Source organism: Ranitomeya imitator, chromosome 1 (assembly GCF_032444005.1).
Source record: "Ranitomeya imitator isolate aRanImi1 chromosome 1, aRanImi1.pri, whole genome shotgun sequence".
NCBI classification, from domain to species: domain Eukaryota; kingdom Metazoa; phylum Chordata; class Amphibia; order Anura; family Dendrobatidae; genus Ranitomeya; species Ranitomeya imitator.
The window spans coordinates 338,189,384-338,216,234 of NC_091282.1; the positions used below are offsets into that span (position 1 = coordinate 338,189,384).

Here is a 26,851-nt window from a genome sequence, read left to right on the forward strand (position 1 = left end):
ATTATAAACTTCTATGAAGCACTTGGGGGTTCAAAGTGCTCACCACACATCTAGATAAGTTCCTTTGGGGGTCTAGTTTCCAAAATGGGGTCACTTGTGGGGGGTTTCTACTGTTAAGCCACATCAGGGGCTCTGCAAACGCAACGTGACGCCCACAGAGCATTCCATCAAAGTCTGCATTTCAAAACGTCACTACTTCACTTCCGAGCCCCGGCATGTGCCCAAACAGTGATTTACCCCCACATATGGGGTATCAGCGTACTCAGGAGAAACTGGACAACAACTTTTGGGGTCAAATTTCTCCTGTTACCCTTGGGAAAATAAAAAATTGCAGGCTAAAAGATCATTTTTGAGAAAATAATTTTTTTTTTTTTTTTCATGGCTCTGCGTTATAAACTTCTGTGAAGCACTTGGGGGTTCAAAGTCCTCACCACACATCTAGATTAGTTCCTTTGGGGGTCTAGTTTCTAAAATGGTGTCATTTCTGGGGGATCTCCAATGTTTAGGCACACAGGGGCTCTCCAAACGTGACATGGTGTCCGCTAATGATTGGAGCTAATTTTCCATTTAAAAAGCCAAATGGCGTGCCATCCCTTCCGAGCCCTGCCGTGCGCCCAAACAGTGGTTTACCCCCACATATGGGGTATCAGCGTACTCAGGACAAACTGGACAACAATATTTGGGGTCCAATTTCTCCTATTATCCTTGGCAAAATAGGAAATTCCAGGCTAAAAAATCATTTTTGAGGAAAGAAAAATTATTTTTTATTTTCATGGCTCTGCGTTATAAACTTCTGTGAAGCACCTGGGGGTTTAAAGTGCTCAATATGCATCTAGATAAGTTCCTTGGGGGGTCTATTTTCCAAAATGGGGTCACTTGTGCGGGAGCTCCAATGTTTAGGCACACAGGGGCTCTCCAAACGCGACATGGTGTCCGCTAACAATTGGAGCTAATTTTCCATTCAAAAAGTCAAATGGCGCGCCTTCTCTTCCGAGCCCTGCCGAGTGCCCAAACAGTGGTTTACCCCCACATATGAGGTATCGGCGTACTCGGGAGAAATTGCCCAACAAATTTTATGATCCATTTTATCCTACTGCCCATGTGAAAATGAAAAAATTGAGGCGAAAAGAATTTTTTTGTGAAAAAAAAGTACTTTTTCATTTTTACAGATCAATTTGTGAAGCACCTGAGGGTTTAAAGTGCTCACTAGGCATCTAAATTAGTTCCTTGGGGGGTCTAGTTTCCAAAATGGGGTCACTTGTGGGGGAGCGCCAATGTTTAGGCACACAGGAGCTATCCAAACGCGACATGGTGTCCGCTAACGATGGAAATAATTTTTCATTCAAAAAGTCAAATGGCGCTCCTTCCCTTCCGAGCCTTACCATGTGCCCAAACAGTGGTTTACCTCCACATGTGAGGTATTGGTGTACTCAGGAGAAATTGCCCAACACATTTTAGGATCCATTTTATCCTGTTGCCCATGTGAAAATGAAAAAATTGAGGCTAAAAGAATTTTTTTGTGAAAAAAAAGTACTTTTTCATTTTTACGGATCAATTTGTGAAGCACCTGGGGGTTCAAAGTGCTCACTATGCATCTAGATAAGTTCCTTGGGGCGTCTAGTTTCCAAAATGGGGTCACTTGTGGGGGAGCTCCAATTTTTAGGCACACGGGGGCTCTCCAAACGTGACATGGTGTCCGCTAAAGAGTGGAGCCAATTTTTGATTCAAAAAGTCAAATGGCGCTCCTTCCCTTCCAAGCCCTGCCGTGCGCCAAAACAGTGGTTTACCCCCACATATGAGGTATCAGCGTACTCAGGACAAATTGGACAACAACTTTCGTGGTTCAGTTTCTCCTTTTACCATTGGGAAAATAAAAAAATTGTTGCTAAAAGATAATTTTTGTGACTAAAAAGTTAAATGTTCATTTTTTCCTTCCATGTTGCTTCTGCTGCTGTGAAGCACCTGAAGGGTTAATAAACTTCTTGAATGTGGTTTTGAGTACCTTGAGGGGTGCAGTTTTTAGAATGGTGTCACTTTTGGGTATTTTCAGCCATATAGACCCCTCAAACTGACTTCAAATGTGAGGTGGTCCCTAAAAAAAATGGTTTTGTAAATTTCGTTGTAAAAATGACAAATCGCTGGTCGAATTTTAACCCTTATAACTTCCTAACAAAAAAAAATTTTGTTTCCAAAATTGTGCTGATGTAAAGTAAACATGTGGGAAATGTTATTTATTAACTATTTTGTGTCACATATCTCTCTGGTTTAACAGAATAAAAATTCAAAATGTGAAAATTGCGAAATTTTCAAAATTTTCGCCAAATTTCCGTGTTTATCACAAATAAATGCAGAATTTATTGACCTAAATTTACCACTAACATGAAGCCCAATATGTCACGAAAAAACAATCTCAGAACCGCTAGGATCCGTTGAAGCGTTCCTGAGTTATTACCTCATAAAGGGACACTGGTCAGAATTGCAAAAAACGGCAAGGTCTTTAAGGTCAAAATAGGCTGGGTCTTGAAGGGGTTAAAAGGGTTTCCCCACTAACAAAAGCTCATTTCAATCAATATATCTTGGAATTCGAATAACTTCCACAATTGAATGTGTTTAAAAAAAATGTTCCTGTGCTGAGATAATCTTATAACTGTGCCCCTGCTGTGTACTGTGTAATGTCTGTGTCTGACCGTACAGGAACATGGTCTGATCATACCACAGCTCCTGGGCAGGGAAGGAAGCAAAAGGATGTTATTCTGGATTATCTCAATGAGAATAACTGTTTAACTCCATATCAGCATGGGTTTATGAGAAATCGCTCCTGTCAAACCAATCTAATCAGTTTTTATGAAGAGGTAAGCTATAGGCTGGACCACGGTGAGTCATTGGACGTGGTATATCTCGATTTTTCCAAAGCGTTTGATACCGTGCCGCACAAGAGGTTGGTACACAAAATGAGAATGCTTGGTCTGGGGGAAAATGTGTGTAAATGGGTTAGTAACTGGCTTAGTGATAGAAAGCAGAGGGTGGTTATAAATGGTATAGTCTCTAACTGGGTCGCTGTGACCAGTGGGGTTCCGCAGGGGTCGGTATTGGGACCTGTTCTCTTCAACATATTCATTAATGATCTGGTAGAAGGTTTACACAGTAAAATATCAATATTTGCAGATGATACAAAACTATGTAAAGCAGTTAATACAAGAGAAGATAGTATTCTGCTACAGATGGATCTGGATAAGTTGGAAACTTGGGCTGAAAGGTGGCAGATGAGGTTTAACAATGATAAATGTAAGGTTATACACATGGGAAGAAGGAATCAATATCACCATTACACACTGAATGGGAAACCACTGGGTAAATCTGACAGGGAGAAGGACTTGGGGATCCTAGTTAATGATAAACTTACCTGGAGCAGCCAGTGCCAGGCAGCAGCTGCCAAGGCAAACAGGATCATGGGGTGCATTAAAAGAGGTCTGGATACACATGATAAGAGCATTATACTGCCTCTGTACAAATCCCTAGTTAGACTGCACATGGAGTACTGTGTCCAGTTTTGGGCACCGGTGCTCAGGAAGGATATAATGGAACTAGAGAGAGTACAAAGGAGGGCAACAAAATTAATAAAGGGGATGGGAGAACTACAATACCCAGATAGATTAGCGAAATTAGGATTATTTAGTCTAGAAAAAAGACGACTGAGGGGCGATCTAATAACCATGTATAAGTATATAAGGGGACAATACAAATATCTCGCTGAGGATCTGTTTATACCAAGGAAGGTGACGGGCACAAGGGGGCATTCTTTGCGTCTGGAGGAGAGAAGGTTTTCCCACCAACATAGAAGAGGATTTTTTACTGTTAGGGCAGTGAGAATCTGGAATTGCTTGCCTGAGGAGGTGGTGATGGCGAACACAGTCGAGGGGTTCAAGAGAGGACTAGATGTCTTCCTGGAGCAGAACAATATTGTATCATACAATTATTAGGTTCTGTAGAAGGACGTAGATCTGGGGATTTATTATCATGGAATATAGGCTGAACTGGATGGACAAATATCTTTTTTCGGCCTTACTAACTATGTTACTATGTTACTATGATATACAGACAGGACAGCACATGATCAGCTCATTCTTTGTTTGAGGTAAAACATTTTTTAAAAACAGGCAGGGAAATGATTTACCTCACAAAAAGAATTAACTGTGATCCTGCATTTTATTTAAACACATCCAGTTGTGGAACTTTATTATTATTATTACAAGATCTATTGATTAAAATTAACTTTTTTTTTTCAGGGAAAAACCCTTTACCCCTATCTGACCTTGGACGGGATAGTACGTCCGAGGTCAGATCCCCTGCTTTGATGCAGGGCTCCGCGGTGAGCCCGCATCAAAGCCGGGACATGTCAGCTGTTTTGAACAGCTGAAATGTGCCCGTAATAGGCGCGGGCAGAATCGCGATCTGCCCGCACCTATTAACTAGTTAAATGCCGCTGTCAAACGCAGACAGCGGCATTTAACTACCGCTTCCGGCCGGGCGGCTGGAAATGACGTAATCGCCGACCCCCGTCACATGATCGGGGGTCGGCGATGCGTCAGGATGGTAACCATAGAGGTCCTAGAGACCTCTATGGTTACTGATCACTGGTGGCTGTGAGCGCCACCCTGTGGTCGGCGCTCACAGCACACCTCCATTTCTGCTACATAGCAGCGAACAGCAGATCGCTGCTATGTAGCAGAGGCGATCGGGTTGTGCCTGCTTCTAGCCTCCCATGGAGGCTATTGAAGCATGGCAAAAGTAAAAAAAAAAAAGTTAAAAAGAATGTGAAAAAAATATAAAAGTTTAAATCACCCCCCTTTCGCCCCAATCAAAATAAATCTATAAAAAAAAAAATCAAATCTACACATATTTGGTATCGCCGCGCTCAGAATCGCCCAATCTATCAATTAAAAAAAAGCATTAACCTGATCGCTAACCGGCGTAGCGAGAAAAAAATTTGAAACGCCAGAATTACGTTTTTTAGGTCGCCGTGACATTGCATTAAAATGCAATAACGGGCGATCAAAAGAACGTATCTGCACCGAAATGCTATCATTAAAAACGCCAGCTCGGCACGGAAAAAATAAGCCCACAACCGACCCCAGATCACGAAAAATGGAAACGCTACGAGTATCAGAAAATGGCGCAATTGTTTTTTTTTTTAGAAATTTTTTTCACCACTTAGATAAAAAATAACCTAGTCATGTTAGGTGTCTATGAACTCGTACTGACCTGGAGAATCATAAAGGCAGGTCAGTTTTAGCATTTAGTGAACCTAGCAAAAAAGCCAAACAAAAAACAAGTGTGGGATTGCACTTTTTTTGCAATTTCACCGCACTTGGAATTTTTTTCCCGTTTTCTAGTACACGACATGCTAAAACCAATGATGTCGTTCAAAAGTACAACTCGTCCCGCAAAAAATAAGCACTCACATGGCCAAATTGACGGAAAAATAAAAAAGTTATGGCTCTGGGAAGGAGGGGAGTGAAAAACGAACACGGAAAAACGAAAAATCCCAAGGTCATGAAGGAGTTAAAACATAAAAAATATAAACCTAATAAAAGAATATAGAAAAAAATTCCACATAAATGCAATAAAATAAACTTAGTTGATGCTAAAATACAGATTATTTGACTATTTTTGTTAATTTTTGTTCTACAGGAGTTTGGCAATGATGAAGAGCGCAAGACAAACCTAAGGTGAGTGATTCTTGTGTAGTCCTGAAGATAAGGGATGAAGTGATTTGATGGGAAATATTACATTTTCATCTAACGCAGAAGTGGCGACAATATTACTTCACCACAGCCGTCAGATTAAAGGGGTCATCCAGGACTTTGCTTCTCTGTCCCTATGGGGCAAAGAACTTACAGGCAGGGAGTTGCTAACTACCTATCTGTTCTGCCCGGCGCCAATCTCTGCCACCTCATTGTGGTCAGGGACCGCTTCTGCCGGCGACTCTGCAGTTTCCGATGATTTCACCTCGACAGCAGCATCTTCTCTCTCTGCCTGCTCTGTCGATATGGCATCACTGCCATTGTTATGCTGATTGACAGCTGGCTCCCTGCTACCTATCTGCAGGGAGCCCTGTCAATCCGCATGACGTCTGCAGTGATGTCCCATCGGAAGATCAGGCAGGAAGAGCTGATGTGAGGAGAAATGATGGAGCAGAATTGCCGACAGGAGCGGTCAGTGACTGCTCTTAGCCACCAGAGATCGGCGCCAGGCAGGTACAGTAGCTAGCTACAACCTGCCTGTAAGTTCTTGGCCCCATAGATAAAAAAAATATGCAAAGTCCCACATAAACTCTTTAACTCTTACTGGTGACCAGGCAAGAAAAACTGTCATGGGCATCAGTAGAAAACCCAGGCTAGATGCCAATCCTGTATTTCATGGCATTTGTTTTCTTGATTCTTGGGATTTGACCTGCAATGAATATGCTGGACGTGCAGTCAATCAGGTGGCCGCTGCACTGCAGTTGCTGCTATTGCCACAAGGTGGCGACACTAGGTTACGTCACATATACAAACTTGTCCCTTATTGTATTGTGCCTGTCACTACTAAATGAGTATTGCAGTGAACGGGAACATAATTGAGCCTTGTGTCTATTATTCCGAGTAAAGCATTATGTCACTATTCTATTTGTGCTTCATGGAAAGTTAATTTAAAGTATCTGTATTTTGATTAGCTTATTGCCTCTTTGAAAATGTCATTTCATAGCTGTATAGGACGTCATACTTCTACAGATTTGTTCTATGATTTATATTTTAGATTTTTTTTGGAAATGTGAAGATTATATTGGTTTTTGAAATTCCTATCCCATTGTGTTGTACTGTGCATTGCTGCAGATTTGTGATGTGTAATTAGCACCAAAAATCCCGTTAGAAGGAATGCAGTATTCAAGAACATGAGATTTTACCTCCATATGTCAGGAAAGGGGTGATGCACTACCCAAGTCTGAAACATACTTCTTTTTTCAGCAGTTGATAGTAAGGTAAGGCGCCATGGATTCCGGTAAGGCGCCATGGATTCCGGAATGGCAGATGGGTGAGGGGCTTTCTAGTAGCAGCTCTCACTGCATTGTTTCAGATGCATCTCAAAGAAATTAAAGGGTTATTCCCATCATTCTCAATTGTTAGAATTGGAGTGTGCATGCAAAAACTCACCACTTTGCAATTTACTTATTAAAAATCCTCTTCTAGGCCTGGAGGATTTGTTAATTTTACTGTTAGCAGCTTGTTGCCTAGGTTACTGGCCATCTCTGCAGCCTCTCAGGGTGGTCGTACATGTGCAGTGGTTACAAGCTGTTTCCAATAGTGCCTGTAAGCGCTGCTCCCGATCCCAGCTAGCTGCAGGGCACATTGGAGAGTGCCCAGTTCAGGCAAGCGGTGTAAACTGTCAATCAAGTAGGAAGTCGGAGATAGATGAGCAGAGAGCACTGCTGTAGAAGACAACTTCTTTCAGTAGTAATGACTAAAACTGCATAAATAAAATGTATTTACAACCTCAATAAAACAAAAATGTGGGACTCTGTGTAAAATGTAAAGATAATACGAATGCAATGATTTGGAAATCTTTTACAGCCGAATGTTATTCTCAACAGAACATAAAACAGAAATTGGCAGAAACACATCTCAAAAAAAGTTAGGACAGGCACATGCCTACCATTGTGTAGCACATCTTATTTCAGTAGTCTGTAAACCTCTGGAAAGTGAGGAGAACGATTTCTGGAGTTTTGGGAGAGGAATGCTGTCCCATTCGTGGCTGGTGTGGGATTCTTGCTGCTCAACAGTTCTGGGTCTTTGCCAGAGTTTTCTTTTCATAGTTCACCAAAAGTTTTCTATTGGTGAAAAGTCTGGACTGCAGGCGGCCAGTTCATCACCTGAACTATTCTGTGACGCCTACTACTCTGATGGATGCAGTATGGGGTTTAGCACAGTCTTGATGAAATATGAAGGCCTTCCCTGAAATAGGCGGTGTCTGGATGGGAGCATATGTCACGCGAGCACAGTTCGTAGTCACCTGGCAACTCCAAAAAGGCAACCATGAACAATCTTCATGCAAGCTACTCTATTTCCCAGTGCTTAGGGTTTGTCCTGGCCTTAACTCTTTTACCCATGTACAGGGATCTGGACTTACACAGGGGTCCCTGGGCGAGGGCCACAGAGTCGGCTGCTGTTTGGTGACGCAAGCTGGCAAGAAGAATTGTCAGGTATCTAGATCAGTTCCTAGAGGTCGCTTCAGGAACTGAATCATAAGACAAGTGAATTGTCAAAATTCACATGGAGCCAAGAAAACTGGAGGAATCAAGAAAACAACAGAAGCAGAGTACAAGTCGGATAGCAAAAGGTAATTGACTGGCAGTGGAAGTCAGAGACCCAGGGGTTTAAATAGCAGGCAACCCAGGCCAAGGCTCTCAGAAAGGAGAATTAAAAAAACAGATAGTTAGCCCCAGAGCTCCCTGATCTAGCGGTAGCAAAAGTCCCAGGAATTAAACAGGACTGATCCTGTCACGCATCACAGGCAACAATGGCATGGCGCTGCCTATTGCCCAAAGCAGGGACAAAAGGGAGAGAAGCCAGCACAGATATTACAATATGTTGTTCTAAATCCTTATTTAATGTAACCCCATACCATCAGAGATGCAGGCTTTTGAACTGTGCGCTGTTAACAAACTGGATGGTCCAATGAGTTCTCAAGACCGTAGTGAATTTCAATTTTGACTCATCTGACCATAGGATAGTTTTCCATTTTGCCTGAGTCCACTTTAAATGCGCTTTGGTCCAGAGAAGATGGCAGCGTTTCTGAATTGTGTTGTTATATGGCTTCTTGTTTGCATGACGTAGCTGTAACTTGCATTTGTAGATTACACGGAGAGCTGTGTTCACAGACAGTGATTTCTGGAAGCCCATTCCATGCTTGTTTTTAATGCAGTGCCGCCTGACGGCCCCTAGATGACAAGCATCCAATATTGACCACTTGTGCACATGGATTTCTCCAGAAACTCTCCAGAATCTCTTAATATTTTGATGACCTTATATGCTGTAGATGGTGGGATATTCAAAGTCTTCGCAATTTTATATTGAGTAATATTTTTCTGAAATTGTTTCACAATTTTTAGACACCGTTGATAATATTGGTAGATTTCTGACCATCTTTGCTTCTGAGACTCTGCCTCTCTAACATGCTCTTTTCATATACAGTCATGTGACTTAGGTGAAAACTGTCTCTCCATCTCTTTTTTTATTAGTACCACTTACTTTTTCAGCCCTTTGTTAACCTTGTTCCCACTTTTTTTTACATGTGTTGCCGTCCTCAATTTCTAAATGAGTTAGCTTTTAAAATGAACTGGAGAAATGTTTAATGTTAATCTTCTGATTTTGTTGCTATGCTCTGTTGTGAATAAAATATGGCTATAAGAGATTTCAAAATCATTGCATTACATTCTTCCCAACTTTTTTGGAATTGGGGTTGTACACAAAGTGTGTGTTGTATTCCTTACACTGGTTAATATGCCCCTAGTAGTGTAAATGCAGGAATCCTATCCTGGCTATGGTGGGCAGGCGGTCCTACTGCTAAAGCTTAGCAGTACATTAGTAAATGGCACGAAACCTGTGTACCGAATCAGCCATACATACCCATTAAGAGCCACTAATTTACTCTATGTACTGTTCTCTGGAGTAGCTTAGAGCGGATGTGGCCAATGACAGATCATAAACCCTGGCTTTCAAAAAGTAATAAAGGCACCATAATGTGATGGCTAATGATGTAAAGGCCCCATTGTCTCTCCATCTGAAAGCCAGATCTAGATAAGAGGCATGTTCACAATTGGCTAATAGGATGAAATATATGTCTGCAAGGTAGAAGTCCAAGGTTTATGTCTACAAAACTCATATATGACATCGGGCTTATCATAGTCTACTGCCAGGAAGAAAAAACCTTTGGTCGGCAGACTCCCCCTTGGCAACAACTGCCTTTGTGACTTGTCCTCCTGCAGAAACAATTCACTTTGATTTTTAGATGTTTTTTTCTTTATTTGACCAATACCTAGGTGTGCAGTTAATAGAGGCATCAGTTTCTACTAAAGCCCTTTTCATTAGGGCATCATGGATCACAATGAATAATATACATTAGTGTAAGGGGTTTTCTAAGGATGTAAATTCCATAAAAAAGCAAAGTAAACATTATATACGTGATGAATTCCATATGGCATGTACAGACGTGACCCACCAGCCGGTCATTGACCTCTGTGAAGGTGGCACAATACTGTGGTGACCAGTGACTTTGTAGACTGGCGGGGGTAGTAATGTAGTGTCCTCACTGGAGTGACCTAGGAAACCTGTATTACTGCTCACCAGCTCTGTCTAAGAGAGGACGGTCCTGAGCAGGAACCCTTCTGTATCACATCCATACAACATGGGTTGTCCTCCTGAGGGAACCCCAGTCATAGCTGCTCTGGTATGGAGTGCATTAAAGGAATTGTCATTTTACATTTTTGGAACTAAAATTTTGAGAAATGTATATTTTACCCCCAAAAAACGATCTTATACCCCTAACCCACACCTTAATAATATTCTTGACAAATGGTGAACATAAGGGAGAACATTTACCACCATAAGCTTCTATCTAACACAGGGGTGTGCAACCTACACCCCTGAAGCCACATATGGGTCGCCATTCCTTTCTGTGCGGCCCCCATCCATATGGACAGAAAAATGCTTGACTGACCGGTTAGATCTAAGCTTATGATTAACTCTATGTGAACAACCACATACAGGAGAGTAGTGGCCGGCAGCGGAGCAGGGACTGGCAAGTACTAATGTTGCTCTGTGTAGACCTCTCCGGTTGCCTGATACAGGCGAATAGTAACACGTTTGGCACTGCAGAAAGGAACATGTGAATTATACAGGAGCCTTAGGGTACCGTCACACAGTGGCACTTTGATCGCTAGGACGGCACGATCCGTGACGTTCCAGCAATATCCTTACGATCTCACTGTGTCGGACACGCTACTGCGATCAGGGACCACGCTGAGAATCGTACGTCGTAGCAGATCGTTTGAAACTTTATTTCGTCGCTGGATCTCTCGCTGACATCGCTGAATCGGCGTGTGTGACACCGATTCAGCGATGTCTTCACTGGTAACCAGGGTAAACATCGGGTTACTAAGCGCAGGGCCACGCTTAGTAACCCGATGTTTACCCTGGTTACCAGTGTAAATGTAAAAAAAAAAAAAAAAAAACACTACATACTTACATTCCCGGTGTCTGGTCATGTCCCTCACCTTCAGCTTCCCGCACTGACTGGTGAGCGCCGGCCGGCCTGTGCTTTCCGGCTGTCCGGCGCTCACTGTCAGTGCAGAGAAGCACAGCGCCGAGGGACGCGACAGGAATGTAAGTATGTAGTGTTTTTTTTTTTTTTACGTTTACGCTGGTAACCAGGGTAAACATCGGGTTACTAAGCGCGGCCCTGCGCTTAGTAACCCGATGTTTACCCTGGTTACCAGGGGACTTCGGGGTCGCTGGAGAGCTGTCTGTGTGACAGCTCTCCAGCGACCAAACAGCGACGCTGCAGCGATCGACATCGTTGTCGTATCGCTGCAGCGTCGTTTTAGTGTGACGGTACCCTTACGTCACAGAAGGTAATACCCTTTTCATTTGTGCCCAGTTCCTCAGATTGGTTCAAGATGATGTGACCCTTGATCTAACAGGTTAAAGATGAACATCAAGAAACTTGACGTTTTCGCGGTCTCTGGAGCCAGTGCCGCATTTCACATGGTTTCACAGTGGGCAGAGTACATGGCGTAACATTTAGTTTGTGCCCACTCCAACCCATGAAGCTATCAATTGTTAGTTTTATTTTTTTCAGACAAAACCGTGTTCTCTTTAAATTCTCTATTTGTCCCAAAATAGAGCACATTAATGCAAAACGTATGCATGTGACGTCAGGAGGTTTACAGCTCAGCACAATGGGTCTATATTTTACAATGGATGCGGCAAGCCAAGAAAAGGTTAACGCTGCTAGTAATTTTGTGCTTCTTTTAACCACACAGCTGGATCTTTTTTTTTTTCTGCAGCCCCTTTTCTTTGTATTTCTTCCTCAAAAGGTCACTTGCCGAGGCTGAGTCAGAGCCAGACGGACAATGAACCGCATTTCTTAAGAGGGGGCTCTGTAATCTGCTGACTCATATCATCAAACGTGACACACTGGGAAGGCCACCATCAGGGAAGGCCAAATATCATCTTATTAACTCCTTCAGATCTTATTCTGTATATGCTTCAGGGCTTGTCATCTTTTAATTGGAATCTATCATGGCAGGCAGACTCCAACCATATGGTAACATAGGCCGGCGGTATAATCCCGAGACCCCTGCAGAGTCGCTAACCCTTAGATCTGTGGGATTTTACCCCACTCTTGTTATACCTAGCTGTCCTTTTCACCATCATATCTTATGCCTATATCAGTCATTATTACTAGGATATATCTGCTGTTATTTGGGCTTTTCTCCATTTTTAGAGGTGCCTCCAACTTGGGATGTTCCTTTTTAATTTAGACTTATCGAGTTTTGAAATATCACATAGTATATTTAATCATTTGTTATATTTCTATTTAGTTCTGAACCCCGACCACAATTTCGGTTTAAGTTTTTAATTTTCATGTGACTTTAGATCTTTTTGATCAATGGTGAATTATTGGTCAACAGCTGGTATAGTACAGCGGCCATTAGATGCCTCCGGCACTCCAGCTCCCAGCATTCCCCGAGAGGCCGATTAAGGGCCTTGAGAATTATAGCTTCACATTACGTGGAGAAGCAAGGAGAGTCTCACCGAAACCTTATCTATAGGGCTGGTGTCACCATGTGAGTGACTCAAGAGCAGAAGATGTTTCAGAGAGAACATACTTTGAAAAACCATCTCGGGACTATGGGGCCGATTCATCAGGACTGGAGTAGTGCATATTCACGCAATGCCAGTCTTTCTGGCATAGGAAATGCCAAATTCACTAGGAGGCACATATCACTTAAAGAATTCTGAGCCTCTTTTGAGTGGCGTGTGCTTCTGAGTGCCATGCTAGAAATGCTACTCCCGTCAGGGATTAACAAAACTCAGGCCCTTCTGATAATTGTCAGGCAGGCGTGGCTACGCCCCTGTCCCACTTTAGGCCGGCTTCACACTCAGCGTATGAAAATACGGTCCGTATATTACGGCCGTAATACGCTGAAAAGTCCCGAAAATAGTGGTCCGTAGCTCCTCCGTAGGCAGGGTGTGTCAGCGTTTTTTGCGCATGGCATCCTCCGTATGTAATCCGTATGGCATCCGTACTGCGTGGTTTTCTCGCAGGCTTGCAAAACCAACATACCGCTATAGAAGTGATCCATGTGTCCCAAAAAGAAATAAAAATATATATATACTGCCTATATATATATATATATATATATATATATATATATATATATATATATATATATAATGTCAGTAGACACATATATGTATATATATTAATATTTATTCCAGCGCTATACAGCTTGAAAGCCGGTAATTCAATTACCGGCTTTTTCTTTCTCCTTCCTAAAACCCAACATGATTTGAGACATGGTTTACATACAGTAAACCATATCTTCTCTCCATTTTTTTTGCAGATTCCACACTACTAATGTCAGTAGTGTGTATCTGCAAAATTTGGCCGTTCTAGCTCTTAAAATAAAGGGTTAAATGGCGGAAAAAATTGGCGTGGGCTCCCGCGCAATTTTCTCCGCCAGAGTAGTAAAGCCAGTGACTGAGGGCAGATATTAATAGCCTGGAGAGGGTCCACGGTTATTGGCCCCCCCCTGGCTAAAAATATCTGCCCCCAGCCACCCCAGAAAAGGCACATCTGTAAGATGCGCCTATTCTGGCACTTGGCCACTCTCTTCCCATTCCCGTGTAGCGGTGGGATATGGGGTAATGAAGGGTTAATGCCACCTTGCTATTGTAAGGTGACATTAAGCCTAATTAATAATGGAGAGGCGTCAATTATGACACCTATCCATTATTAATCCAATTGTAGTAAAGGGTTAACTAAAACACAAACACATTATTTAAAATTATTTAAATGAAATAAAAACAATGGTTGTTGGAGTATTTTATTCTACGCCCAATCCAGTCACTGAAGACCCTCGTTCTGTAAGTAAAAAAACATAATAAACCAACAATATACTTACCCTCCGCAGATCTGTAACGTCCAACGATGTAAATCCTTCTGAAGGGGTTAAAACATTTTGCAGCAAGGAGTTCCGCTAATGCAGGCTGCTCCTTGCTGCAAAACCCCGGGGAATGAAGCTAAAAATAGGTCAATGATCTAGATTTAGCTTCATTTGCGGTGAGGCGCCCTCTGCTGGCTGTTCATATATCGTGGGAACTTTCCTAGAAAGCCTGGGAGCTTTCTAGGTAAGTTCCCACGATCTATGAACATCCAGCAGATGGCGCCTCACCGCAAATGAAGCTAAATATAGATCATTGATCTATATTTAGCCTCATTCCCCGGGGTTTTGCAGCAAGGAGCAGCCTGCATTAGCGGAACTCCTTGCTGCAAAATGTTTTAACCCCTTCAGAAGGATTTACATCGTTGGACGTTACAGATCTGCGGAGGGTAAGTATATTGTTGGTTTATTATGTTTTTTTACTTACAGAACGAGGGTCTTCAGTGACTGGATTGGGCGTAGAATAAAATACTCCAACAACCATTGTTTTTATTTCATTTAAATAATTTTAAATAATGTGTTTGTGTTTTATTTAACCCTTTACTACAATTGGATTAATAATGGATAGGTGTCATAATTGACGCCTCTCCATTATTAATTAGGCTTAATGTCACCTTACAATAGCAAGGTGGCATTAACCCTTCATTACCCCATATCCCACCGCTACACGGGAATGGGAAGAGAGTGGCCAAGTGCCAGAATAGGCGCATCTTCCAGATGTGCCTTTTCTGGGGTGGCTGGGGGCAGATGTTTTTAGCCGGGGGGGGGGGGGGGGGCCAATAACCGTGGACCCTCTCCAGGCTATTAATATCTGCCCTCAGTCACTGGCTTTACTACTCTGGCGGAGAAAATTGTGCGGGAGCCCACGCCAATTTTTTCCGCCATTTAACCCTTTATTTTAAGAGCTAGAACGGCCAAATTTTGCAGATACACACTACTGACATTAGTAGTGTGGAATCTGCAAAAAAAATGGAGAGAAGACATGGTTTACTGTATGTAAACCATGTCTCAAATCATGTCGGGTTTAGGAAGGAGAAAGAAAAAGCCGGTAATTGAATTACCGGCTTTCAAGCTGTATAGCGCTGGAATAAATATTAATATATATACATATATGTGTCTCACTGACATATATATATATATATACCTATTCTACGTGTACACATTTATTCTACCTATTCTATTGTAAGCTGTCAGTGTGATTTTACTGTACACCGCACTGAATTACCGGCTTTTCTCTCTAACAGCGCTGCGTATTTCTCGCAAGTCACACTGCTTGTCCGTGTGTAATCCGTATTTTTCACGCTTCCATAGACTTTCATTGGCGTATTTCTTGCGCAGTACGGTGACAAACGCAGCATGCTGCGATTTTGTATGGCCGTAGAAAGCCGTATAATACTGATCAGTAAAATACGGCAGATAGGAGCAGGGGCATAGAGAATAATTGTGCCGTATTTTTTGCGAGTTTTACGGACGTAGTTTCTGCGCTCTTACGTCCGTAAAACTCGCAAGTGTGAAGCCGGCCTTAGGTTCTCCATAGTGCTGCCCATTTTGTCAGACCTGATTGAACCTGTTGTGAAAATGTTAAGTCACAAAATGTTTGTTCCTCAAAATTTTGTGAATTTTCAAAACGTTTGCACTATTTTTTTTTTGTAGTCAAAGCTTTGTTGAATCGGCCCCTGTGTGTCTCGGCTGACAACTATGATACAGTCCTGGGTGCATTCTCCATGCCCTGATGCCTTTGAGAAATCTCTCTCTATGCACATACATCGAACTGTCAGACAATTGGAGTGGGGCAAGGAGAAGCCGGCCGGGGGCTCGCCTTTTACTAGTCAGCAGAGGCGCACAGACCCCAGAACGGCTTTTCAAAGTTTCAATTGGGCAGCCATTTGTCTAATTTATGCTGCCTGGGTTTCAGACCTGTATCTGGTTGCATATTTTCTTGAACAAAAATGCCATACATCATCAATATATTAAACATACCAATATATTTTTACTCCCAACACAGTACCATGCTCGACACAGTGCTGTGTGTGAAGGGAGCTGACTGATTTCAGTACCTAAGCCAGTCTCCTCCTGTGTCAGTTGGCAGAGAAGGGCATGGTTTGGCTATTGAAATGAGCAAGGTAGCCAGTCCCCTTCACATAGCACCAATCACATCGTGACATAGTCCTGTGCTCACGTGTCAAACACAGGACTGTGCCGATGTCTGAAGATAAAGTCACGTTGTTGTGACTGAGACCCCCTGATACCATGATAAATGGATTGTGTGTCACTTGAGAATTTTGGAAAGGAGTAGCTGCCTTGCCAGTAGCATAGGACATGGAGAAAGGCTTGTATTGTAATGTTTCTGTGCTCTTCAGTAAACTGTGTGCTTTGATGAAGCATCCAACACTTGAATGATAGAATCCATGCACCTGTCAAAAAAAAATTCAGATCCATGTTTTATTTTTCCACGTTTACAAGCTTAAAGCTTCTTTCTTGGGAAAAGTGGCCAAAAGTCCTGAAATAAACATTCTGACACATCCTACACAACGCCAATATCTGTTCTAGGACTTAAAATAGCCGACTTGTGCATTACCTCATTCTCACTTTACTAAAGAACTAGCTGTTTCCAGCCAGCTAACGCTCGGCACACTCATTGCTATCTAATATAAACCTTGTGATATCTCTCTCTGTCCTTATCAATCTGCTCAGGTGTTCGTTGTTGATAACCAATGCTACGATTTTGTCAATATTATTGTTGTCGATCAGCTACTGCATCGTTGTCCGGATTTTCCTGCGGCCTGTGAGATGGACCTGGCGACTTTTCTTGGCTCATTATGTTTGGGAGAATGCGGATGCAATTAAATGTACGTTTACCTTGGCTGAAGTGGTTGAATTACATAGAAAGGAAGTGCTGCTTGTGGTAATGTGTGGGGACGGAGCCTCGTGTGGTAATGTGTGGGGACGCAGCCTCATGTGGTAATATGTGGGGACGCAGCCTCGTGTGGTAATGTGTGGGGACGCAGCCTCGTGTGGTAATGTGTGGGGACGCAGCCTCGTGTGGTAATGTGGGGGGAGGTGGAGGGGCGGGATTGTGGGTGGTGATGGGGTAAGGGGGTGGGATTGTGGGTGGTGATGGGGTAAGGGGGTGGGATTGTGGGTGGTGATGGGGTGGGGGGGCGGGATTGTGGGTGGTGGGGGGGTCGGGTGTTATGATCTGGTGGTTTAGGAACAACATGAGACAAGCTCTGAAGGAGGTGGTATCTGTACTGACCGCAGACCCTGAACCTAGCAGCGCAACTAGAAATAGCTGTGGGGGGTACCTGACGCTCCCTAGACCCCTCCGCACAGCCTAAGATCTAACTTCCCCTAAAGATGGAAACAGGAAACCTATCTTGCCTCAGAGAAAATCCCCAAAGGAAAGATAGCCCCCCACAAATATTGACGGTGAGAGGAGGGGAAAATAACATACGCAGAGATGAAATCAGATTTTAGCATAGGAGGCCAGTCTAGCTTGATAGATAGGACAGGAAAGGATACTGTGCGGTCAGTATAAAAACTACAAAACAATCCACACAGAGTTTACAAAATCTCCACACCTGACTAAAGGTGTGGAGGGTAAATCTGCTTCCCAGAGCTTCCAGCTAACAGAAAAAATCCATAATGACAAGCTGGACAAAAATAGAATGTACAGAACAATAAGTCCACAACATGTGGACTGAAATGAGCAAAGCCAGAACTTATCTTTGCAGAACTGGTCAGGAAACCAGGAGAATCCAAGCAGAGATGTGAATCCAGCAGAAAACATTACATAGTAACATAGTTAGTAAGGCCGAAAAAAGACATTTGTCCATCCAGTTCAGCCTATATTCTATCATAATAAATCCCCAGATCTACGTCCTTCTACAGAACCTAATTGTATGATACAATATTGTTCTGCTCCAGGAAGACATCCAGGCCTCTCTTGAACCCCTCGACTGAGTTCGCCATCACCACCTCCTCAGGCAAGCAATTCCAGATTCTCACTGCCCTAACAGTAAAGAATCCTCTTCTATGTTGGTGGAAAAACCTTCTCTCCTCCAGACGCAAAGAATGCCCCCTTGTGCCCGTCACCTTCCTTGGTATAAACAGATCCTCAGCGAGATATTTGTATTGTCCCCTTATATACTTATACATGGTTATTAGATCGCCCCTCAGTCGTCTTTTTTCTAGACTAAATAATCCTAATTTCGCTAATCTATCTGGGTATTGTAGTTCTCCCATCCCCTTTATTAATTTTGTTGCCCTCCTTTGTACTCTCTCTAGTTCCATTATATCCTTCCTGAGCACCGGTGCCCAAAACTGGACACAGTACTCCATGTGCGGTCTAACTAGGGATTTGTACAGAGGCAGTATAATGCTCTCATCATGTGTATCCAGACCTCTTTTAATGCACCCCATGATCCTGTTTGCCTTGGCAGCTGCTGCCTGGCACTGGCTGCTCCAGGTAAGTTTATCATTAACTAGGATCCCCAAGTCCTTCTCCCTGTCAGATTTACCCAGTGGTTTCCCATTCAGTGTGTAATGGTGACATTGATTCCTTCTTCCCATGTGTATAACCTTACATTTATCATTGTTAAACCTCATCTGCCACCTTTCAGCCCAAATTTCCAACTTATCCAGATCCATCTGTAGCAGAATACTATCTTCTCTTGTATTAACTGCTTTACATAGTTTTGTATCATCTGCAAATATCGATATTTTACTGTGTAAACCTTCTACCAGATCATTAATGAATATGTTGAAGAGAACAGATCCCAATACTGACCCCTGCGGTACCCCACTGGTCACAGCGACCCAGTTAGAGACTATACCATTTATAACCACCCTCTGCTTTCTATCACTAAGCCAGTTACTAACCCATTTACACACATTTTCCCCCAGACCAAGCATTCTCATTTTGTGTACCAACCTCTTGTGCGGCACGGTATCAAACGCTTTGGAAAAATCGAGATATACCACGTCCAATGACTCACCGTGGTCCAGCCTATAGCTTACCTCTTCATAAAAACTGATTAGATTGGTTTGACAGGAGCGATTTCTCATAAACCCATGCTGATATGGAGTTAAACAGTTATTCTCATTGAGATAATCCAGAATAACATCCCTCAGAAACCCTTCAAATATTTTACCAACAATAGAGGTTAGACTTACTGGCCTATAATTTCCAGGTTCACTTTTAGAGCCCTTTTTGAATATTGGCACCACATTTGCTATGCGCCAATCCTGCGGAACAGACCCTGTCGCTATAGAGTCCCTAAAAATAAGAAATAATGGTTTATCTATTACATTACTTAGTTCTCTTAGTACTCGTGGGTGTATGCCATCCGGACCCGGAGATTTATCTATTTTAATCTTATTTAGCCGGTTTCGCACCTCTTCTTGGGTTAGATTGGTGACCCTTAATATAGGGTTTTCATTGTTTCTTGGGATTTCACCTAGCATTTCATTTTCCACCGTGAATACCGTGGAGAAGAAGGTGTTTAATATGTTAGCTTTTTCCTCGTCATCTACAACCATTCTTTCCTGACTATTTTTTAAGGGGCCTACATTTTCAGTTTTCATTCTTTTACTATTGATATAATTGAAGAACAGTTTGGGATTAGTTTTACTCTCCTTAGCAATGTGCTTCTCTGTTTCCTTTTTGGCAGCTTTAATTAGTTTTTTAGATAAAGTATTTTTCTCCCTATAGGTTTTTAGAGCTTCAGTGGTGCCATCCTGCTTTAGTAGTGCAAATGCTTTCTTTTTACTGTTAATTGCCTGTCTTACTTCTTTGTTTAGCCACATTGGGTTTTTCCTATTTCTAGTCCTTTTATTCCCACAAGGTATAAACCGCTTACACTGCCTATTTAGGATGTTCTTAAACATTTCCCATTTATTATCTGTATTCTTATTTCTGAGGATATTGTCCCAGTCTACCAGATTAAGGGCATCTCTAAGCTTGTCAAACTTTGCCTTCCTAAAGTTCAGTGTTTTTGTGACTCCCTGACAAGTCCCCCTAGTGAAAGACAGGTGAAACTGTACAATATTGTGGTCGCTATTTCCTAGATGCCCGACCACCTGCAGATTTGTTATTCTGTCAGGTCTATTAGATAGTATTAGGTCTAAAAGTGCTGCTCCTCTGGTTGGATTCTGCACCAATTGTGAAAGATAATTTTTCTTGGTTATTAGCAGAAACCTGTTGCCTTTATGGGTTTCACAGGTTTCTGTTTCCCAGTTAATATCCGGGTAGTTAAAGTCCCCCATAACCAGGACCTCATTATGGGTTGCAGCTTCATCTATCTGCTTTAGAAGTAGACTTTCCATGGTTTCTGTTATATTTGGGGGTTTGTAACAGACCCCAATGAGAATTTTGTTACCATTTTTCCCTCCATGAATTTCGACCCATATGGACTCGACATCCTCATTTCCTTCGCTAATATCCTCCCTTAAAGTGGACTTTAGACAAGACTTTACATAGAGACAAACCCCTCCTCCTCTCCGATTTTTACGATCCTTTCTAAACAGACTGTAACCCTGTAAGTTAACTGCCCAGTCATAGCTTTCATCTAACCATGTCTCAGTTATTCCCACTATGTCAAAGTTACCTGTAGATATTTCTGCTTCTAGTTCTTCCATCTTGTTTGTCAGGCTTCTGGCGTTTGACAAGTGGCATAGGCTGAAGACTAGAGCCAGGTTAAATAGCAAAGCCAGGAGAAATGATTAGTGAAAGCAGCTGCTAAAGCTAAACCCAAGGAGTGGCAGTTCCACTCAAAACCACCAGAGGGAGCCCAAGGGCAGAATTCACAAAAGTGCCATTTACAACCACCGGAGGGAGCCCAAGAACGGAATTCACAACAGTCGGGATTGTGTGTGGTGATGGGTTGGGGGGCGAGATTGTGTGTGGTAATGTGGGGGGGCGGGATTGTGTGTGGTGATGGGTTGGGGGGCGGGATTGTGTGTGGTGATGTGGTGGGGGGTGGGATTGTGTGTGGTGATGGGTTGGGGGGCGGGATTGTGTGTGGTGATGTGGTGGGGGGCGAGATTGTGTGTGGTGATGTGGTGGGAGGCGGAGCTACTGTGCAGGGGGTGGGATTAGCGAGTAATCACGATGCCTCTTATATATATAGATATAAAATGTGTTTAAGAAAAGTGCCAGTGACATCACCGGATGCAGATCTTCTACAGTCGGACTTTTAAGATTGGGTTTAATGCTTTGGGCTAAAGGGTCAAACTGGAGGCCATAAGTGCAATTCCTAGTGGAGGATTGAGCCTCGGTGCTTGCTTCCACTTTACTTACCACTGACTACAATACTTCTTGACTTGACATAATTGCTATTCATGTATGCTGATGGTGACAGAAACTCTCTGCTTGCCTCTGCGGGGCCACTTCTGGTTTGCAGCTCTCCTTACATGTCCTTTTTACTACATATCTAGTATTGAGCATCTTTTCCTATATCTCTGCATGGTACTGTTTCTCTCTTTTATACCTCCTGGAAGTTTTTTTTTTTTTTTTTTATTGACAGCTGGGTGTCGCCAATCCCCTTGTGTTCCTACGCTGTCCGAGATATCAGTACTGATTGGCAAGTGTCGGACCGAGTCAAAATATATTTTCATAAAATACCCCATTAAGTGGTGTGGTACATTAAACAATATACTGACAAATCGCCCTTGGGCAACAGTTTATCGAACAGCGTTCACCTTCTAATTAAAATATAACTTTTATTGAATACTAGATGGTGGAGGCCTGATGCTATCGCATGTCATGATGGGGGCAGGCATGCAGTGCTGCTGTTGCCTATTGGCATCCTGTCATAATCTAATGACTTTTGCATCAGGGGACTCATGTGCTTGATGCCTATGCTTATATGCATTGTTTTTGTCCCAGTGATGCTGTTGCTCTTCAAGAGTCTCATTTGCCCTTTGTTGTCTTCGCCATTGTGCCTTTGCTGCTTTCCTTTAGTTGTCATTGGCAAAACTTTTTAGGAGGACCCATGTTGATATTTGCTTTTTAAAGGGGATTTCCTACGAACAAAAGTTAATTTTAAAAATTGTCTGTGTCTGACCGTGCACAGAGCATACCACAGCTCCTGGGCAGGGGAGGAAGCAAAAGACAATACTGACATTACAGCAGGAGATCGCAAACGATACATTTTGTGAGGTAAAATATATTTTTTAAAACAGTCAGTGAAATATTTTACTTCACAAAATGAATCCACTGTGATCCCCTGCTGTAATGCCACTATTATCTTTTGCTTCCTCCCCTGCTCAGGAGATGTGCTATGCTCCGTACATAGTCAGATGCAGTCAATTTTTAAAATGAACTTTCGTTCGTTGGAAAACCCCTTTAATGTGACCGGCTTCCTCTGCCTGTAGGCACGTCGCGCATCTGCCGCCGGGATCAGCCGACTGATTCACTGCGCCTGCGTGTGATTTGCGCAGGCGCAGTAAATCAGACCGCCGCCATCTTTGTGCAGACAGATAGCGGTGGTCACATTAAAACTGCGCATGCGCTTCTCCTGTACAAAGATGGCAGCAGTCAGTGAATCATTCCGATGATCCCGGCGGTGGCGGCGTCTTCACGATGGTGTTCCGCTGGTGGTACCGCACAAGAGGCTGCGTGAGTGTGTGATTGGCTCTGTAATTGTGATGATCTGTCATCCAATGATTGGCTCTGTGTTGATTGATCTGTCATCCAATGAATCATTGATGACAGCTCAATGGGGGCACAGCTACTCTGCTTTTTTGGTGGATGCAACTGGTCTTGGAGGGCATTGGGAATTGATAAAAAGCCCCTTTACTGGCATGCTCATGCCTTTGTACTACTGATGATGACAATGTGTTATATATTAAGGTGGGTATTATTATTTACTCTTTTAACTATGAATGTCGCAGTAGACTTAAATTTATAGTCAGTGAAACATGTTTTGGGGGGTATTAGTACTTACCATTTTACCTTTTATTGACTGGGTAGCCTGATACTCATAGTGAATAGTGGTGGAGACGGCTATTGCTGTTGCCTATTGGCATCCTGTCATAATCTAATGACTTTTGCATCAGGGGACTCATGTGCTTGATGTCGGTCTCTGCGCATGTTGTGATATGAATGAGGCTGCCAACACCATGGCAAATTAGAATGCACTTTTGAGTGATATGAATGGTGATAAAATGTGATTATTTTTTTTTTTTTATTATTATTATTTTTGTAGGCATAAGCAATAAAACTTATATTTTAATTAATACATAGACTTTATTAGGTCATCTTGTCCACCAAAATGTCAATTTGGTAATGTAAAGATTGAGTAGGAACATGCTCCCAGTTTGATGAGCCATGATGTTGTACTTTGTGGACAGCCTCAGTGAAAATGCACAATGGACGTCTTTCAGATGGATTCGCAATACTTGGCAATATCAGTAGTGATGAAGGTGCTTGACCAAACCCTCATCATGATGGTAAGGCATTTACAGTCCTGTTCTAAACATTGTGTAATGTCCAAAAAAATGGCATGCAATGCAATACCAAGTTCTGGCTAGTAATGTCAAGACTATAATCCCTGGACACCAAGTGATTTTACTATATGGGGTTTGTGTCTATATAGCACTAGATGGTAGCCCGATTCTAACGCATCGGGTATTCTAGAATATGTATTTATGTATGTATATAGCAGCCACATAGTACATAGCACAGGCCACGTAGTATATAGGAGCCATTTAGTATATAGCAGACAAATACTACGTGGCCTGTGCTATATACTATGTGGCTGCTATATACATACATATTATAGAATACCCGATGCATTAATACAGGCCACGCAATATATGAGTGGCCACGCAGTATATAACACAGCCACGTACTATATAACACAGCCCACGTAGTATATAGCAGCCACGCAGTATATAACACTGGCCACGTAATATATAGCACAGCCCACGCAGTATATAGCAGCCACGTAGTATATAACACTGCCCACGCAGTATATAACAGTGGCCACGTAATATATAGCACAGCCCACGGAGTATATCACACAGCCCACATAGTATATAACACTGCCTATCTAGTCTATAGCAGCCCCGCGATATCTAACACAGCCCACGTAGTATACAGCAGTGTGGGCACCATATCCCTGTTAAAAAAAAAAAAAAAAGAATTAAAATAAAAAATAGTTATATACTCACCCCTGGGATATGCGCGCGGCTGCCGCCATCTTCCATTCCCAGGATGCATTGCGAAATTACCCAGATGACTTGGCGGTCTCGCGAGACCGCTAAGTCTTCTGCGTAATTTCGCAATGCATCACCGGGAACGGAAGATGGCGGCAGGCGTGAGTGGCTCAGCGTACAACGGAGGGTGAGTATAGCAGGTTTTTTGTTTTTTTATTATTTTTAACATTACATTTTTTTACTATTGATGCCGCATAGGCAGCATCAATAGTAAAATGTTGGGGACACACAGGGTTAATAGCAGCGGTTACGGAGTGCGTTACCCACGGCATAACGCGGTCCGTTACCGCCGGCATTAACCCTGTGTGAGCGGTGACTGGAGGGGAGTATGCGGGCGCCGGGCAGTGACTGCGGGGAGTAAGGAGCGGCCATTTTCTTCCGGACTGTGCTCGTCGCTGATTGGTCGTGGCTGTTTTGCCACGACCAATCAGCGACTTGGATTTCCATGACAGACAGAAGCCGCGACCAATGAATATCTGTGACAGAAGGACAGACAGAAAGACGGAAGTGACCCTTAGACAATTATATAGTAGATTGCCGACAATAATCTGTAAGATATTATTGGTTCATAATAATACAACCATAAATTCAATGTGTAATCCACCATAGTATTTCAGATGAATCCTTTTATGAGCTGCTTATTCTTCCTGCTATCTGAATGGTTCATAAGTCACCAGCCCAGAAGTGACCTAATAATACTGCATTAGGATGACTTATAGAAATGTGAAGTCATCATCCCTAAGTTGAGAAGATGGGGAGGGAAGCTAGTCACTCTGGACGCTTGGCTGTCTGGCAATGAGGCAGTGGCTACAGGGCTGCAGGAGATCTCCAGAGAAGGTCTTTCTTCCATCGGACTTGGAATGAGTCTTAGAAGACCCCTGCTTGGGTGCTGTAGAGATGCACGTGTCTTCGCCTCGCTCACATGTCTCGCACTTGAACATGGGTGATGCCAAATTAACAACAGCCAAGTTACTTCCATTGTAGGTGGAGACATCTGTAGGCTAGTGTTATTGGAAATGATGAAATTGTGGTGGTCTTTCATTTTGGGCTGTACTCCAAATTCTATGCTGTCTGGATTGACACATGCTCTTAAAGGTATCTCTTTACATAGATATTCCTGAATGTTTGGTAGTTGAGGACTCGATGGTCCCTGTAGGTTCTGGATGATGAAAAGTTACCTTTTCTGTCATTATATGAATATATGATTTACGCCAGAGCACGTAATGTATAAACCTTTTCTTTCCCTCTTTTATATTCTAAATGGTAAAGGTTTATTAATTTCTGCATTTTTTAGGCAGTATTAGTGCAGAACGGTGCTGTAAATGTAATGTTATCTGGCAATTTTCTTGACAGACCTGGTACAAGTCGTAATGGTTTTCTATGTATGTGCAATGTAAATCTTACAGGATATGTTTCTTTCAGCTTGAGTGACAGTTTCTTCATGGTGAAAGGAGCTGCCCTCTTCCTTCAGCAAGGAAATAGCTTCCAAGGACAAAGAAGTCTTCTGCACTTGCACAAGAATGCTGGTACGGGGTGGCCGTAAGGTCAGCAGCTTTCTGAGGGATACGGGCAAGAGGTTGGCTTTGCTACTAATTGTGTTACTTGGATCCCTCGGGGTAGATCACATGCATGCTTGTCAGCATGACAGATGTTCAAGGACCTAACCTTCTGCATTATCCCATATACTGCTAGCCGACCTCATGGGAAGATGATGTCAGGATTGTCTGAACTGTAGCTAATGCATGGGAGGTCAAGATCAGAAATCTCTTGTTCCCCTCCACTAAGAATGGATATTAATTTAGAAATGTGCATCTTATCAAGCCAATAACCATTATTACTATAGAGTGTGAGTAATTTTAATTTTTTTATATTTTATCTAGAGGATATCCCTGTGTGTAAACACTGAGCTCGGCTTCTTAGGTTGACCAGCCAGTCCTGATGTTTAGTCTCAGTCCACTCCTCTTTTGGGTTCAGTCTGCAAAAGAAAGAGTTCCCATTTATTTCAACATATGACATGTGAAAGGGGGCTGGCTGACTGGTTCAATATAATAGCTAAGCAAGCTCCTTTTTCTGTCTCTGCATATACACAGCTTAATATCTGATCGATGAGCCAATTAAAAATTACATAGTCTCTGTCTTATAAATGGAGAATCCATGCATGTAGATGCATACATAAAAATAAAGCCCCCCCATACACTTTAGATGGCTGCCAGCTGAACGATCGGCTAAACCGCTACCTCACTCCACTTTCTTGTACATGGGAATCTTGGCTCTGCCGAGTGCTCTTGTGCCGTTTTTGAAAGAGTCGGTGTCAAACATCTTTGGCAGCACCTTTTCTAAAGGTACCGTCACACTCAGCGACGC

The 26,851-nt window shown here is 42.7% G+C and overlaps 1 protein-coding gene across 2 annotated transcripts in view; it reads left to right on the top strand.

The window, feature by feature from the left end:
• The window catches only part of SSH1 (slingshot protein phosphatase 1), a 63,970-nt gene that overhangs the window by 16,320 nt on the left and 20,799 nt on the right, over positions 1-26,851 (top strand). The window contains exons 2-3 of one of the 2 annotated variants that reach the window (XM_069759619.1): positions 5,692-5,729; positions 25,910-26,013. In XM_069759619.1, coding sequence (XP_069615720.1) covers positions 5,692-5,729; positions 25,910-26,013 — 142 coding nt within the window. Of the gene's footprint in view, positions 1-5,691; positions 5,730-25,909; positions 26,032-26,851 lie in introns of those variants that run through there. The other variant, XM_069759628.1, reaches the window with a different exon arrangement.